General features: G+C 39.1%; 1 protein-coding gene across 1 annotated transcript in view; it reads right to left on the reverse strand.

The window, feature by feature from the left end:
- Positions 1-475: 475 nt before the first annotated feature.
- The window catches only part of HDAC11 (Histone deacetylase 11), a 52271-nt gene continuing 33999 nt past the window's right edge, over positions 476-18747 (reverse strand). Inside the window, exons 8-9 of the mRNA XM_067144204.2 lie at positions 8089-8197; positions 476-1344 (exon numbers count right to left, since the gene is read on the reverse strand). Of these exons, the coding sequence (XP_067000305.1) occupies positions 1177-1344; positions 8089-8197 (277 nt within the window). The 3' untranslated portion in view covers positions 476-1176. The remainder of the gene's footprint in view (positions 1345-8088; positions 8198-18747) is intronic.

Consider the following 18747-nt stretch of genomic DNA (forward strand, 5'->3'; position numbering starts at 1 on the left):
GGAGGTTTCACAGAAACTAAAATAATACTCACAAAGTAAACAATAGAAAAATATTAGTAGAACTGACAATAGGTGCTTAAGAGATTAACACATTCACTGCTGGTGACTCTTATAAGTGACAGAGTATGCTGTAATCCCACGTTACTGATGCTTATAAGTGTTCTTCCGTGTGGAAATTCTTAATAATAATGATATTTTTTAAACACCGAGTCATTGTTCGTTTCAAGCTTTTTGGCCTTGAAGAGGGTAACTAATTCCCCTAAAACGGTATTTATTTTTATTTTGTTGTGACAGTCACTACTCGTAACCTGCCATTAGGCAAAGCAAGTGTTTCTAATTCTCAATCACCTCCAAAACAAGATTACCCTCTTCAAGGCCAAAATGCTTGAAACAAACAAGAACTCTGTGTTAAAAATATCAGTATTATGTACAGATTTCCACATATAGGTGTTAGTAGCATGGGCTTACAGCATACCCTGACACTTGTAAGTCACCAGCAGTGAATGTGTTAAGTGGTATTAATCTTCCTTATGAAGGATACTAAACTTCCTTTCTACCACATGCAAATTGTGCAGTAGCAAAGATGAGCAACAGTTTCAGCTAGCTTGCTAATCCTTTAAAAATATATATCTTTACTCTGTAGTTAACCCTGTTACTATGCAGCAAGTACTGTATCAATTTATTACTCTGTCTTCGTGGAACTTACCTAGTAGTTGGTGAACTATATTTTGTATATCACTTTTGAAAAAAAACCTTGTCTTATGCTATTTATAAGATTGTGCTAAGCAAATACAAACATTTTCATCTACTCAATATGACTGAGCAAGTAGAAAAACACTAGAACACCAAAACGTCAGAAAGTAACTTTAAAGTATTATCTACATCACAATATTTATCTAATTTAACAAAAGTTTGTGTATCTTTATTTTCTTTTGCTCATCTTTAGCTGTTTCTTTTAGCAAATAGATTTTAACAGCTCAACAATTCAATCCTTCACATGTGTGTCACAAATACTGATTTCTTTTAATTGAAAATAGCACAGCTAAATCTCTGGATCAACTCATTCAACACTTACAAACACTTAGCTATTAGGAAGCCCTAAGGTTATTCAGAAGTTCTTTGAACTAAATAGACAACATTACAACTAATGAGTATTATCATTTTTGTTTAGATGAATTATTTACCAGTAGGTCCACTTATAAGACCTTTATCAAACAAATTCAGAATGGAATCCGCAATGATTCGGGCTGTCTGTTTCAAATAACCTCCACTTGTCAGCATGACAATTGGAACTCTGCGTTCATGTGCCTTCATGAAAACTAATTCATCCCTTCGAATAATACCCTGAAAGACAGAAAGAGGTCACAAGTTAAAACCTAGAATTGAAATGATCTTACACATGCTGAACATCAAACAAGCTTTCAGATCATTATTATCTATTAACATGGCAATATGAAAAGAGCAAGGAAATATTTGAACTGAAAAGTGGAAGGAAAGAGACCAAGGGGAAGGCCAAGTAATTGGTGGAGAGACTGTACAGTACAATCATAGGTGGAGAAAAACCAATACACATGGCAGGATGCCCAGAAACAAAAATTAAACTAAGTTGGAAGAGATGATGAGCACTAGTTAATTAAAAAAATAATTTAAATGCTATATTTTCGGGGCGCCGACCCATGTGGATCTTTTGCCCCTATGAGCACTAGTTACTGTAGTAACACCCTGAAACTGTAGTTGGCGACATGATAATATAACAGCTTAGGCTTTCACAGCCAGTGTCTCCATTGATTGCATGTGACCTCCGGAGAGGCCTGGTGCACGTCTTTCTATTTGACGTCCATAGGCGACCTGCGTGTCTGGATGTGGGATGTGGGATGTGGGATGTGGGGGTGATGATAAGGTAGGGAGAGCGTGAAACCCAGTGTTGGCACATAGCCTAATCCTGTTGAATAACACCAAGAGTGTCTGCTTACGCTTAAGGTCGCCATCAAGAGTATCGTATGTCCTCTCTCCATGTGAATACTGCGGAGAGGTCTAGAATTGAACCCAGGCTTTTGGCACACAATTCAGTGATTTGAAATTGAATACCACCACTTCTCCTACCCTGCTGATGGTGAAATTTGTTTCCACCAATGGGACTCAAATGGGTTGTTAATAATAATAATAATAATAATAATAATAATAATAATAATAATAATAATAATAATAATAATAATAATAATAATGTTATTTGCTTTATGTCCCACTAACTACTTACAGTTTTCAGAGACACCAAGGTGCTGGAATTTAGTCCCGCAGGAGTTTTTTATGTGCCAGTAAATCTATCGACATGAGGCTGACATGTTCAAGCACCTTCAAATACCACCAGACTGAGCCAAGATTGAACCTGCCAAGTTGGGGTCAGAAGGCCAGCGCCTCAACCATCTGAGCCACTCAGCCCAGCCCAAACTGGTTAACCACGGTGTCAGAACATATAGACTTGATGTGCAGACCAACAAAAAAAGCTGGAAAAAAATAAATAAATTAAAAAAAAAAATTGGTGCAGTTGGCAACAGCTCATTGGAAGTAAATATGCCAATGCAAATGCTGCAGGTGGAGCATCTAGGTATTAACGTTGCAGGTCCTTCAGTGAACTTATGCCAATAGTGAGCCGTTGCCTTTTTTGTAACACAGTTCTTGCATTTGACTGACATGAAAATGGAAATCCAGAACACAATCATCTTCAGGGCTCCTGATGATGGGGGGTTTCAAGCCCAGTATCTCCTGAAAGCAAGCTTAGTGCAGTGTAACCAAATCACCCAGTAAGACTACTCAGCCAGGTAATGCAAGCTGCTTTACGTCGCACCAACACACTGGAGGCCAGGAAGGATAAAGAAGAAATGGAATTGGTGAGGAGAAAGCCCGGCTATTTGAAGTTGTGAAGATTGTCCTTGTTTCGTGGTGTTTTCACGGTTCTCATTTCCTCTTTCCATTGATCTCTCTTCTAATGCTGACCTGTTGTGTTTATTCTACTGGTATTATGTATTTAAATAATAAATAAGCATTTATTGCAGCCAGATGGCCATATAATGGGATACAACAGTAGGTTTCAAGGTTATAAAGTAAGCATGAAATATTGTCACACAATATACTGCGATTTACAGATGCTCGAGACTATAGTCTTTGCTATAGTCAACTATGCTCTTTTCCCTGTTACAACACAGTGTTATGTGGTATATGTTGCATGGCTTCTCACACATAGAACATATACATTCTTTGTTCGGTTCACGATATTTTATGTTTTTGCAAATTTTGTGATGGAAGCCGTGTACGGTGAGTCTTGTGACTAGGTTTCTTAGTTCCTGATTTTCCTGTGCCCATCGTCTATCGGTCATTGCTTCTGTTGCGTAAAAATCCAGTGGTATGTCCTGTTGCTTCAGATGCTTCTGCTCAAGTACCTTCTCCATTTGCAGGGTAGATGACAGGTGTAGTTTGAATCGGAGGTCTTTGATATAGAAAGGTTTCCTTGCTAATTCATAGATTAGTCTGGACGGTGACGATCTTGCCACGCCCAGTGCTCTCTTAAGGAATCGTGCTTTCACTTTTTCTATCGTGGTGAGGTCTGTTGTGGTTAGCCTTTCCGATATTAGCTCTAGGCCGTATGAGATAGTGGGAGTTATTTTGGCGTGGAAGAGTGTCATTGCTGTCCGTAGTGAGAGTTTGGTTATGTTCTTCAGATCATATATTCCTCTGATGGCAGCTGTTGCTTGTTCCTTTATGTGGTGTCTGAAAGAGTGGCACGTTGTTTGCAGGGTGATGCCGAGGTATTTGTAGGTATTAACCGCCGTGAGTTCTTCTTCGCCGAGAGTCATTTTGTTTTCCACTGCTAATTTTCCCCCCTTTTCAGAAAGCCATGTACACTGTCTTTCTCTGGTTTATGCTGAGATCGTTATCAACTGCCCAATTGTGAAGGTGGTTTAGTACTTTCTGTAGCTCTTGCTGGTTTGGGGAACCCAGGACCATTTTGTCTGCATAAACAGAGAGAAACTGAAGTTGTTTCCTCTAGAATCATTGTGATGTCTGCTGTCGCGACGTTAAACAGGGTGGGACTCAGTGTGTCCCCTTGCAGAACTCCATTTGTCTGGATTATTTCTTTTGAGGTCAATATTCCGTCACATACTTCCACTTTGTTGTAGGCCAAAATGCTCCTTATTACCCGTGTGAATCCATGGTCCTCCGTTAACATATATGTTCTAGTTTCTGAACAAGCTTTGATCTGGTCAATAAGTCGAAAGCTTTGATGAAGTCTACAAATACTGTGTGAAATATTCCTTTGGGATGTCTAAGAGCTTCCTCTACGTCATTTAATAGATTGCTTACGGCATGCAAGATGGACCTTCCTTTCCTGAACCCAAACTGCTGTTCAGGGACCATTGGATCTAGTGCCGGAGTGAGTGTCTTGAGGATTAGGTTTGTAAAGACTTTGAAAATGGTGTTCTCCAGGGCAATACCACGGTATGAGTTTGGGTCGTTGCTTTCGCCTTTACCTTTGTAGATGACTTTTATCGTGGATTTCCTCCATTCGTCTGGTATTACCCTTATGATACGCATCTCTTGAACAGGTCTGTCCATAGCTCACTTAGTGTTTCTGCTGAGTCTTTTAGCATCTCACTGTAGATTCCATCTGTGCCGGTCGCCTTCCTGTCTTTTGTCTCCTTTATTGCTGCTCTCACTTCCTTTGTTGTGAATTGTGAGACTGGGCTAGTTCTTGTGTGGTAGTTAGTGTTGTATGCAGTTTGCGATTGTGCTAGGTTCAGAATCTGTGAGAAGTGTTTTTCCCATACTTCCTTTTGGATTTCTGCTTGTTTTCTATCGGACATTCTCCTGCTGGTTACAAAAGGTTCTTTTAAGTGCTTCTTCTGCCTCCCTAAGGGCTTGATTTTCTATATATAGTGCTTTTTTTGCTTTCAGCATGACTTTGTACTCTAAGTTTGACTGCGTATATTTCCAGAGCGGTCCTTTCTTTATGTAGAATGGCCTCACGTAGGGCTTGCAGAACTTCGTTTCGCAGCAGATAGCATTCTGTATTGAACCATGGTTTTGCTGTCCTTTGTATGATTGGGATGGTTGCAGTTTTTAGGGCTTCTTGTATCGTTACCAACGAACGGTTTATGTTGTTGGCTTTTAGATGCTAATTAGCTTCATATATTGCTCTAGTGTTGTTGTTTAAGGAATTGACGTCTATCTGTCTGGAAGTTCTTTTGGTTATTTTGTTCGGCGCATTTTCTTTGGGTTCTTTGAGTGTGATGGTCGTCCTGAGGGAAAATGTTATGTAACTGGAGCAGTGGATGCCGTCCAAAGACCACTTTGATTCCGTATGAAGATGTTCCCTCTGTAAAAATCTAGATTGATCACACTTGTGCTGTTATGAGCGACGTAAGTTATTTCATCTGATTTGTTGATCCGGGTGTATCCTTCTTCGTATAGCATATTCAGCACGGCCCTCGTTTTATTGCTGGGCTTGTCAATTCTACAATTGAAATCTCCCGCCAGGATGATGTTCTTGTCTGACTTTGTTTGGGCAATGGACTCAGCTATTATCTCTATTGTGTCTTCTAAGGAGGAGCCGTACGTTATATATAATCCTATTATTGTTAATTTTGAAGTTTTCATTATTACCGAGTTGTGTTTCTTAAAGATTTTATTGATTGATCCATCTGAAGGTTTGTAGAATATGGAGACCCCTCCCTCTGGTCAGCCTCTTAGCTTTGGTTCTGCAAGCGAGTGGATTGAGTAGTGGTTCGTAAGATTGAGTGGTTCTGTCAAAGTTTCAGTGGTTACTATGATGTCACTCTCTGACCAGATGTCTTCAGGTGCTTTGTATTATGTATTTATTTACCATAAAAACCATGGTGAAATTATTTTTCACTGCTCTTTATGTCAATCAGTGGCAGAGTGTCGGCCTCCAGATGCCAAGATCGTTGGCTCAAACCTGACAGAGATAGTTGGATTTTTGAAGGATAGAAAAAAAGTCCATTCGGCACTCCATGTTGTGCGATGTTGCCATGTAAAAGACTTCTAGCGACACATCTGGTGTTTACTTGACACAATTAATTAAAACTCAGCTATAGGTTGTCCAACAGAGACCTGTTCCTCTGCCATCTGACAGAATAAAAAGGAACGTCGGCAGCCAAAATGGTGTTATACTGGAATGCCTGCACATGGTGGTCGAAGACTTATTATTATTATTATTATTATTATTATTATTATTATTTACTGACATTAATAATACTAATATTATTAATATTTAATATCTATATATTGAAGTTTACTAAAACCAGCTTTGTCCAGTCCATCTGCTCTACTGGACGGATTCTATTAATTTTTATATTTTTCTCTCCAGAATTGCTTGGTGGTGAATCATTAGGCATTGATAGGTTGTTAAGTTCAGCCAGCTTTGAGTAATCCTCACATCTAATCACCAAATGACCACTCCAATAATAGCAGGCAAAGGCTTATCCTAGCCCGCAATACATTCTGTACTTAGCGAGTTGCACACTAAGTGCAAAGTGCAATTTATGTAAAAATATCAGCTAAGCTAAACAAAAATGATGGCGACTATATGCAAACCTGCAATTTCAACCAAACACTGTATACATATAACTTAATACTATGTGGATAGAAATACTATGGGAGTAAGACACACTTACCACCCCTAGGGGTGGATGGGGAGGGAGCGACATATAAAAATACCGTATTTAGGTGAATAATACCCGCATATTTAACAAAAAAAAAATCGAGGCAAGAAATTGGGGTGCAGGTTTTGAGTCAATGTTGGCGTTTTTTTCAAAATCAGCCTTCCTAAAGTTAGGGTGCGGGGATTATTCGCGTAAATACGGTAATTGAAAACAACCTATTTGAGTGTAGAATCCATAGTTTTTGGGGTTGCTGAGATAAATAGTGATGCTCCGGATGACATTTAAGTCCAAGTTCAGCCACCATTGCCATGGGGGTGGGGTAGGTGGGGGGAAGAAAGGGTGAAAAAGAAAATTTCCAAAATGACCAAGATTATGTATGTGTGTTTTTCACCACAGCTCTCTCAACCAAACTTCATACACATATGACTATCTCGAGAAAAATACTATGGGGTTAAGAGACACCTACCACTCCTACATCTGGGGGTGGAGATGGAGTGACATGAACAAATAATCAAAAGCGACCACTATTAGTGCTGAAACCATACTTCTCTGGGTCACTGAGATGTATAATGACACTCCGGATGACATTTAATTCTAAGCTTAGCCATCATCGACATGTAGGTGAGAGAGGGTGAAAAAGAATATGTCCAAAATGACCAAGATTATGAATGTATCTAGGTATGTATGTCCAAGCATAGCTCTCAACCAAACTTGGAACACATATGACTTACTATCTGGAGAAAAATATTGTGGGGGTAAGACACCCCTAGCACCCCTACGGCTGGTCGAAAATGACCAATACTGGTGTCGAATCCACACTTTTCGTGGTTGCTGGGATGAACTGCGACACTCTGGATGCTGTTTAAGTCCAAATTCATCCTCCATCAGCATGGGGGAGGGTGATATAGGGGTGAAAAAGAAAATGCCCCAAATGATCAAGATTAATGTTGAATCCATAGCTTTCATGTTCAGTAGCCTGATTTGCGACCGTCTCAATGACAGTTGGAATCGTGTACATCATATGTATAGGGCGATGTGTAAATACATACAGTTATCACTTATCGCTTATCACTACTTCCCAAACAATATGGACTGCAACAAGGACAAAGCTCCATGCGAAACAATATTATCGAAAACTAAAACTTTTAATTAAACGTACACAATAATATCTTTAAAACTACAAACTATTTAATAAAATATCAATCAACATCATAATAAAGGAATCTACAAAAATTTACCTGACACATAATTAAGAGGTGATACAAATCCAAAATGTAGATATTCAAAAGGTATCTGGGCATCGCATGGAGCAATTTCATATCAAGACACGTTATCTGATCTATTTATAATGAATGCTGTGGAGAAACACGGGCTCTCTAATAATAATAATAATAATAATAAATTCCATTACCTGTGGTGAAATAGCAAGCAGTCCCAGTCTATCTCCATCCAGGATGTCAGTACCAGCATTGTAGACCATGATATCTGGGTGGAACTCACTCAAAGCCTTCTCTAAATTTCTGCAAGCCAAGGAATAACCAGGCCATTATAAGTTTTACCAGAGTAAAAAAAATCACACAGCCAGGTCAAGATTTCAACAAACACAGTAACTTTAAGTAATAAATACTGGTTTATGTGACAGACTTCAGCTTCTAGGTTATCAAATAAAGTTCCCCAGTTGGCATGAATATCTCTATAAATAACTTAAAATTTTGTCTCTACAATGAAACTTTTGCCTCGTACTTTTGCCTTTAAAAAAATTACTTTTACAAATAGAAACTACACTGCTGGAAAAAAACATGCAACATCCTCAAGGATTGTGTTCAGATGTACCAAGGTACAATATGTTATACTGAAGGGTTGTTGTGTGAATGATTCATTTTTCATGGACATCGATCAGATGACACTTAAGCCTAGGTCACACTTGGCGATATTCTCGTTGCTAGTTCTAGCTGCGAGTTCTCGCTGATAGTAAAATCGCTACGAGAATTTATGTCACATTACAAAGACTCAAGCGAGGTAGTATGTAGAGGTACAAGCAGCGATAACATTGTGTTTCTGCGTTTCAGTAGACTAGTTTGCTGAGTTTTGTGTAATTTTCGTGGTGTTTTATAATAATATCGTCTGTTGGATTGTGGTGTAATGTTACAAGACGTTTGTTGAGAATTACAGCGCATGAGGTCAATTGCGGATTATTACCGAGCTCGATAGCTGCAGTCGCTTAAGTGCGGCCAGTATCCAGTATTCGGGAGATAGTAGGTTCGAACCATACTGTCGGCAGTCCTGTAGCCTCATGTAGCGTAACCGTAAATCCCAACTCGTTTAATTCACTGATAATTTTAGAATAAGCACTGGCTCTACGACCTCCTTTCATGTAATCACAGGTCGAAACGTCCCACAGGGCCTCATATTTCCGTAAAACCTCCAGAAATGGTATTATCTGATCACCTGACCACTTTATATTACTCATTTTAAATGATAACACTGGAAAGTATATTAATAAGGTATTTTAAGCTAAAACTTCTCGCTACTGTGCATTTCCTGTCCCAGCGATTACGCTGTCACACAAGGCAATGAGTCGCTGCGTGGTGATCACGTGACTAGCTAGCAGCGAGAAAAGTTAAACATGTCCAACTCTTTTCGCAGCGATTTTCCTTCTCGCTGGGCTTACGGCAAGTAGGGACTTTTTTAGTCACGCTGAGCGATTTAAACAGCGAGTACTCATTGCTAGCTGACTCGCTGCTATAAAATCGCCAAGTGTGACCTAGCCTTTGGGAGGCCTGTCCATGTGTATTCTGTTTTGATTCAGCAGGCAGTAACTGTGCTGAGATTAGAGATGAATAGTGTTTGCAACATTCATTCTAGGGTACAACCATGCCCCGCTGAAAAGTATGTGCTCCTATTCAACAACTGCAGCCATCTGAACAGGGTCGCATTGTGGGCCTGCAGGAAGCTGGATGGACGTATTGGCGGATTGTTGCACAAGTTGGACGCAATGTATCGGTGGTGTGTCGCTGCTTTCAGCAGTGGTCTGTGGAACATTCCCACACCTGTAGACCAGGCTCCGGACATCCGCGTAGTACAGACGCATGCCAAGATAGATACATTGTGCGAGCAGCGATGGCCAATCGAACATCATCTAGGAACTAAATCCAATTACATGTTGCACCTGCTGTGTCACCAAGGACCATTAGGAACTGTCTGCTTACAAAAGGATTATGATACGGTGCCTCTGGCCAGGCTACCATTGACATCACAACACTGCCAAGCACAGTTACTCTGGTATCATGAAAGAGTCGACTGGAGAGGGGAAGGGTGCTCTGTTGTATTCAGTGACAAGAGTAGGTTCTGTCTGTATGTATGCAAGTGATGGACGTATGCATGTATGGCATAGACCTGGTGAGCGGTCTATTCCAGAGTGCATTTCTCCATGACACCCAGGTCCCACCCCAGGCTTCATGGTGTAGGGGACAGCAACTACAACTTGCGGTCACAGTTGGTGTTTCTGCAGAGTAACGTAATCAGTGTCCGCTACATTGCACAGGTTGTTGTCCCCGTGCTACTGCCATTTCTTCAATAAGAAGGTGATGTGCTTTTTCAGCAGGACAATGCACGTCCATATATAGCTGCTGCAATGCAACAGGCTCTACGTGGTGTACACCAACTGCCCTGGCCAGCAAGATCACTGGATCTTGCACCAGTTGAACGCATATGGGACATAGTGAAGCGGGAACTTACATGTTCTCCAGAGTGTGCAAGAACCACTCCTGAATTGCATCAAAAGGTGCAAGATGCTTGGGACAGTCTGTCGCAAGGTATCATTCAGCACCTTTGACAGTTTGCATGCATGAATACACGCTTGCATTGCTGCCGGAGAGGGGTGGGGTACACTGTGTATTGATGCAACTTTTTGGGCACCCTTTAATGTGACATGTGTTTCATTTGGTCTCAATTTGTAATCATATATACTCCTGCAATGATGAACTATCTGTCACATTGCTTGTGAATAAAATGACCTTGTCCTTGAGGATGTTGCATGCTTTTTTTTCTGGCAGAGTAGCTTCAGTGAGGTTAATTTGGGGGTCTCAGAAAGTTTTTTTAAAAGTATTAAGTCTTACACCGACTAATCATCATGCTGAGTAAAATTATCTTTGCCTAGTTTAAAAGAATTTTAATGCGATGCGTGGAGACGAAATCATTAATATTTGAGGAGACTGGACTTCGTTTCTCTACGATGTAGCAGTAGGCCTATATGCACACTGCTGCCAGAATGCTGGCAACTTGGAAAAATTCAAGCATGTTGCAGCGCGTGGCACAGCATAGATTACCGTAATCTTGGAAGCAGAGACAATTAAAGAGGAATGCACTCGGAATTTACCCTCCCTTTCCCTACAGCCCAAGGTCGCTGAACTGTAAGCCAAGTGAAGTGTAGGTGTGCCGGCAGCGAGTGTATTGTGGGCTACTGTACTTGAGAAGTGTGAACGGAGTGCAGAAGTCTTTTCGGAGTTTTGAATAAGTCAGTAGTAAGAGTTTTCAATATGAGCGGTCGAAAAATGAAATATAAAAGGTTAACCCTCAGTGAAAAACCGAAAATTATAGAAAGACTGGAGAAAGGCAAGGCATCATCAAAGTCAGCCGGTGAGTTTGGTGTGGGTGAACCAACAGTGAGAGACAGAAGAAGCAAAAGTAAAACCATCATACAATTTTCTGCTAATTGTGATTGTTCATCATCCTGGAAATCAATGAGAACATCGGACATGAATGATTGAAATTCCTGATACGGTGGTTTAATAAAAAACGAGCGGAAGGTATTCCTGTGTCTGGCCCAATGTGTGCTGAGCAAGCAAAATATTTTCACGATGCTCTTGGCTTAGAAGGCGATTTTAAAGCATCTTCTGGCTGGCTTAACGCGGTTTAAGAAACGCTACAGAATACGAGAAATTGCTATTCACGGAGAGTGTCTCAGCGCAGACACGGGTGCTGCTGAAAAGTTTGCACAGGAATTTCAATCATTCATTGAAAAAGAACAGCTTGACCTTAGACAACTTTACAATGCAAACAAAACAGGGTTGTATTGGAAATGTTTACCGTCCCGAACATTAGTGATGCAACAAGAACAGCAAGCCCCAGGCCGCTAAATATCCAAGGAAGGAATAACCATTATGGTGAGTGCTAAGGCAAGCGATGATCATAAATTCAAATTATTAGCGAAAGGGAAATCCAGAAAACCCCGTTGTTTTAAACGAGAGAATGTACCTTTGCAGTACTACCATCAAAAAGCAGCGTGAATGGGCACACAGATATTTAAGGACTGATTTCACAATCATTTTGTGAAACAAGTGATGGCCTACCTAATTAAGCAGTCACTGCCAATCAAAGCAGTGCTCTTGATTGACAACGCGCCTTCTCATCCACATGAAAGTGAACTTAAAGAAGGTGATATTTACGTGAAATACCTTCCCCCTAATGTAACTTCTATTCTCCAACCTATGGACCAAGGCTTTAATGCTGCTTTAAAGAAGAACTACAGGTCATCTCTGTTACAGCAATTGGTTGAGGAAGGCATCGATATTCCAACATTTTGGAAGGACTTCAGTTTGTTGGATGCTCTTCATGCAGTCAAAAAGTCATGGGACAAAATTACCACTACTACGCTCGTACAATCATGAAAATCTGTTCTAGGTGAAGAGCAAGCATTTGCCTGCTTCAGTGACGATATTTCGAACGGGCAACGTAGTCTCACTACGATGATGATATTACTGAAACACCTGGATAAATGCCAAGATGCAGAAAAAGTAGTAATAATAATAATAATAATAATAATAATAATAATAATGTTATTTGCTTTACGTCCCACTAACTACTTTTACGGTCTTTGGAGACGCCAAGGTGCCGGAATTTAGTAGGAGTTCTTTTACGTGCCAGTAAATCTACCGACACGAGGCTGTCGTATTTGAGCACCTTCAAATACCACCGGACTGAGCCAGGATCGAACCTGCCAAGTTGGGGTTAGAAGGCCAGCTCCTTAACGTCTGAGCCACTCAGCCCGGCACAGAAAAAGTGACATTATTAAGTGGTTAGAAGTCGATAAGGATGATTATGGTTTCAGACATGAAAGTGAGGAGGATATGTACGGAACTTGATGGTTGGTGAGGAAGATGGAGATTCAGATGATATCAAATGCGGGAGTGATGCAACAGAAATTCCGAAAGTTTCCCCACAGCCAACCTAGTGTCTCTATAGACACACTTATCTCATACATATAAAAGAGAGATGAATTTTCATTTCAGATATTGTTTTCTTGAGAAATGTACGATCCAAAATTAGAAAAAATGAACAATCGTCTAAGAAACAAAAAGTGATGACCTATTTTTTTCGTTAGATACGAATGTTGGCATAATCCACATGGCATTTTGTAACTTTTCTCTAGTATGTCTTACAATACAATGTGAAGTGTTATAATTATTTTCTGCTTGTTCATAAAAATACATTTCATTATTTTAACGTATGGTTTTGTTTTTACCAGGCTTAAAAATGACTGGAAAATTCTAAATTCCCATGGAGGGAATTAGATATTTTTCACCAATAGAGCATGTCAAAAACATATCAGATGTAAAGCTTTTCAGGCGTTTGCTCTATTAACCAGCATTTCGTCTATTGCTCTATTGGTGAAAAATATCTAATTCCCTCCATAGGAATTTAGAATTTTCCATTCGGAATTGCTAGGCGGGCAATAATTCCATTGTGGAGATTTATCTCCCGTATGCAGTTATCAGACTGTGCCTCATATATAGGCTTCTGACAAGCTCACCTGCATACACCCAGCGTCAGTGGATAGGGTCTGACACATCCCACTCTGACGAGTCTAGTGTCAGACCTAAGACGAAACGCTGGTTAATAGAGCAAACGCCTGAAAAGCTTTACATCTGATATGTTTTTAAAAATGACTGCCGATGATTCGCGGAAGTGCGTGCATTAATTACTGCAAATTATCGGGAGTGCACTGTACCTGCATTCTTTTGAAGTTTTAACACTGTCAACATTAAGAGTTCATACTCATTTCAAAGTTAACTGAATGATGTTTTTGAAATTACCCTCTGTTAAGAATGTGAAATAAATTTGTAGAAACATCACAAACATGAAGAAAAGTATGATAGGATCCCTACTGTGTACAAATGTACTGGAAGTTTGAAAAATAGTTTGTGGCTGAAAGATCCCCAACATAAAATAAGCAAGCAGAAATAATTAGGATTGTGATGTGAAAGGCTCTTCCCTCATACAACTAAAATTACTCACGTCATCCGGGTGTTATGCTAAAATTAAAAAACAAAAAAAAAATCTTTGCATCCTGCTGGTGAAAATAATTAGGAAGGAGCAGTTCCATAAAGGTGACCCACAACTTACTCAAACAGGCATCAAGGTTTACCAGCTTTTAGGTCTTTCTTTCAAGAAAGAGTAATATTTAGACTGGTTGGTCGGTGTGCCGATTTTCAAGGAAGAAATTACAATGCTAGAAAAACTTGGTCTGCTGAATCTAGACCAGGAGTGAGGTTTTCAGTCCCATCAGTGATCTTAATGATTATGAACTGTGTCGAAATAAATAAAATCAAATGAAGACCACTACTTCCTTCCAGCATAATGTTTCGACAATCAAGTTTTTTAATTACCTTCTAAGTATTTTTGTGTGTTTTGTATACATTCGAAGCATTCTTCATTTCTGTGTTTGACAGCTAGAGCATAATATTAATGTCATGTCAGACCTCAAAGAACCAGAATTGGAGGATGACCTAGTAGTCAACAGAAATGAATGGAAGAGATGGATCAACATCAGCAACCTCGCATGTTAGTGGGGCTAATCGTGCCAGAGAAGGAGAAGAAGAAGAAGACTAATTTATTACTGTTTCTATCCAGTTTTAAATAATTCACAATTTTGTATTTAATTTTAAATAATTAAAAAAAAATCACTTACAGCATAATTATAAAAACTTGAATTAAGCAATCTATCAACCTGGCTAGATAAATCTGTTGTGGTAATAGAGAGTAGACCACACAGGCAACCAACGTCTGTCTCCACGCCGAGTGTTGGGTGGCGGTAAATAACCTGACTCACATTTTTTTTTTTTTTTGCAAATTACTTTACGTCACACCGACACAGATAGGTCTTATGGCGACGATTGGACAGTGACCTCAATTAAGGTACAGCCCCAGCATTTGCTTGGTGTGAAAATGGGTCCGACAGTGGGGTTCACTCCCAGATGTAAGCTTACAGTTGCGCACTCCTAACCACACGGCCAACTCGCCCGGTTCATACATTATACTACAGTCGAAGAAAAGAAGCCAGAAATGGTGTAGGCTTCATAATTAGACAAGACTTAAGATATGGTGAAAAGTGTAAATGACAGGGTGATTAACCCATTCCACTCTGAGCCTGACTATCCCTAACAAACGTTCCAGATTGGACTAAGTGTTTAAAAAAATATATATCTCTCTGTACCAATAGGAGATATTTACATGATTCTTTTTTCTTTGTGCTTGTTTGAGCATCTGGTAATGGAAAATGTTGTTTATTTCACATCAGCTAGCACTTGAGATTTTAAATTTGTTTATATATTAAACCATGTTTTCCAAATAAAAAACTGATGGTCAACTAAGTAAGTACAGTTTTCTGCAATACCATTATAAAGTATTTACCCTAGATCATGTAAAATGTGCATTGCAATTACAAAAACCCAACAATGAAAATGATATAAAAATAATAATTGTTCATTAATAATAGTAATAACAGTAACAAAAATGGGAGCTCTTATGAAATTTTATTTATAAATATTTATGTGACAATAGTGGCTCAGAAGGTGATGTTAGCGGAGATTCTCAGAGTGAAGATGATACTGAAGGTACATTATTATAATTTTATGCAGAAATGAAAATATTGCCATCCAAATATGAATTTGAAACAAACTCTTACATTTCATTATGACTGGAATTCATTTTATAGCCTACCACATATTCCCGTGCGTTTCATATTTTCATGCATACATAAGAATATCTACTTATTAGCAAAGTTTTCTGTTTTTCGAGATATGAGGAATTACAATTTCATAAAATATAGAAAATATCACTTTCATCAAGCACTTGTTTGCTGCAAGAAGCGTACTTAGTGATACTCATCGATATCGTAAATTCTCTAACTAAGACAGATAATACAGCCATCTGTTGAAATACTCTCATAACTAAAACATGAAACACAATGTAGTCACCAGAATGCATGCACAGCTTGTTCTTGATTTTTAGTGAATTGTCAAAAATTACTATGGGCTATGCTCACAATCAGACTGGAAAGAGTTAAGGTAAGATAGACTTGAAACAGGTGTAGCAAATATAATTCAAGGGCATACTCCACAAACAGGAAATACAGATACAGATCTAGAGGAATACCTTGAAAACCTGGAAAGCCATATACAAGACAAGTTGTAGTCATAGGAGGAATGTCCAAATAAGTCAAGATAGGTGGATGAGATTATAGGATCATTTCGGATATTGAAGAGAAACAAGGTAGGAGATATTCTGATAGACTTTCAGAAGAAATAAACTGATTATTGGTAATGCATGGTTTTGAAAGAAAAAGATTCAGAAGATAAGATATAGTTGCGATAACAAATCAAAACCCTAACAAATTACATTTTGGTTGAGAAAGGGAACAGAAAAATGCTGGTTGATATAACAGCCCTTCAAAATGGATCTGTTGAGGGAGATCAGTGAGTTGTTGTAGCAAAGTTAAAGATGGGAAAAAATACAAAAGATGACTGAGGTAAGACGCACAAAGCTAAGAATGGGGAAATTACTGAAGGAAATAAAAGAAAAATTTCAGGCACACATAAAAACAAGGTTACCTAAGGAAGATATCAGAAGGGCAGAAGAAGAATGGGCATACTTTAAAACACCCATGGTGGAATCAGCAGAAAAGACCTGTGGAAGAGTATCAGGAAGGAAGAAAGAAAGACCAAGAAATGCCCTGGTTGAATGATAGGGTAAAAGATAGTCCAACGAAAGAAACAATCATGTGGGCAAAAAAAGTCTGAGGAACAGAACAACAGAATGTAAGACAGAATGCAGGAATTTCAAGAAAGAATACCCCAAAGCGGCTCAAGAAGAGAAAAAGGAATGGTGGCAAAAATTCTCTGGTTCTCTGCAAGATGATGTCAGTGGGTACAAACAAGAAAAACTGAGGTGAAAGTCCCAATTTTATAAAAAATTAAAAGCAGTAGGATATATTGCAGACAGTGGAAAGATAATCTGAGCAGCTTTACAATGAACAAGAGGGAGAAGTCCACATATCGGATTCATTGCTACCAGAAGATAAGGGAAATGAGGTGCCCATGGCAGAAATTGAGTGGGGCACCAAGACGATGAGATGAGGTAAGGCAGCAGGAATTGATAATGTCACTATAAAAATTACAACAACAGCAGGAGCAATCAGTCTACAGTGGTTGTACAGACTCTTCAGAGTGATATGGAAAGTAAAAGGGGTCATAATACGAATATTTAAGAAAAGCAGTGTGAAAACTACAGAGGAGCGGCACTGATCCCCCATACAGCTAAGAACCTCGAAAGAATCTTGGATAACCAAGCAAGGGACAGAGTATTGGAAAGCAAAAAACAAGTGTCATATCAAGACATATATTTGTATGTATCAAGCCATGCGGTTAGTGGTGTGCAGCTGCGAGCTTGCATTCGAGAGATGATACGTCTGAACACCATTGTCGGCAGTTCTGAAGATTGTTTTCTCATTTTTACAAGAGGCTGGGGCTGTTAATTAAGGCCATGGCTGCTTCCTTCCCATACTTAGCCCTTTGATAGGCTACCTAGAAGAATAATGAATGCAGCATAGAGGTGAGAAGCAGAAGGAGAAAAAAAAGATGGTTTATTTGAGCTATTTAATGGCAAGAGGGTTGAAACTTAACTACCCTAAAGAGCAAATAGAGGATTATGGAGGCAATCAGTTAACTCCCAGAGGCTTGCTGACAGAATGCTGAAAGACAAAATAGTCTATAACAAAGATGGATGAATAATTCCACCATCGAACAACCCCGTGCCCTAATTTTAGGAGTGGAAATTTAAAAAAAAAATTGTATGTGTGTTTGTGTATGTTAAATGTCTACAGTGAAACTGTAAATACCATAATACAGTACACTATAAAATTATGAAGCAATTCATTGCAACATATCCTTGGCTGAATGGCCAGCGCAGAGGCCTTTGTATCAGAGGCTCTTGGATTCGATTCCCAAGCCAGGTTGGGGATTTTAATCATATATGGTTAGTTTCTCTGGCTCGGGGAATGGATGTCTGTAGTTGCCGCAATACTCTTCTCTTCATACATACACAATACATCACACAACCAACCATCAAAGAAACACACAATAGTGAATAAAGACCTCCACATAAGGTTGGTGTGGGGAAGGGTATCTGACTGTAAAACATAGCCAAATCCACGTGTGGTAAGCAGTAGAAGAAGAATTCATTGTGTCATAAGCTTCATTATAAGTCTGAAGAAGCATTATTTCAAAATATACTAGCATCAGATCTGTATTACTAATTTGCAAGAGTACATATACATTTTTGTGGTGCACACCAATAACAAATCTGTGAAAATTCACTATCTTTTCTTCAGAACTAGCTGGGAGATGTTGCACAATGTATGTTTTCTTATGAAAACCAAGGTTATTTAGTTCAATATCCATTTCATTCATGGCTGCAATCCAAACAGTCTCTTTACAGTCAATGAGTTTATTTTTAACTTAACCTTTAATTCATCCTGCTGAGTAACCCCTTACCACTGTCTCCATCAGTCTGTACCAGCAATCATTCTTTCCACTTTCTTATTAGTTACTTCCAACTTATAAGATATCCTGAGTTCATCCAGCTATCACTCCCATATAGTGAAGTCTGTCTGAAGACAGGTTGACGTAAAAAGATAAACTTATTTGAGAGCTCACTTTTTTCTTATAGAATACCACTGATTGAAACTGCAAGCTCATTCATTCATTCATTCATTCATTAGCTTTGCAACACT

The sequence above is a fragment of the Anabrus simplex genome, chromosome 3 (genome assembly GCF_040414725.1).
Source record: "Anabrus simplex isolate iqAnaSimp1 chromosome 3, ASM4041472v1, whole genome shotgun sequence".
Classification (NCBI taxonomy): Eukaryota; Metazoa; Arthropoda; class Insecta; order Orthoptera; family Tettigoniidae; genus Anabrus; species Anabrus simplex.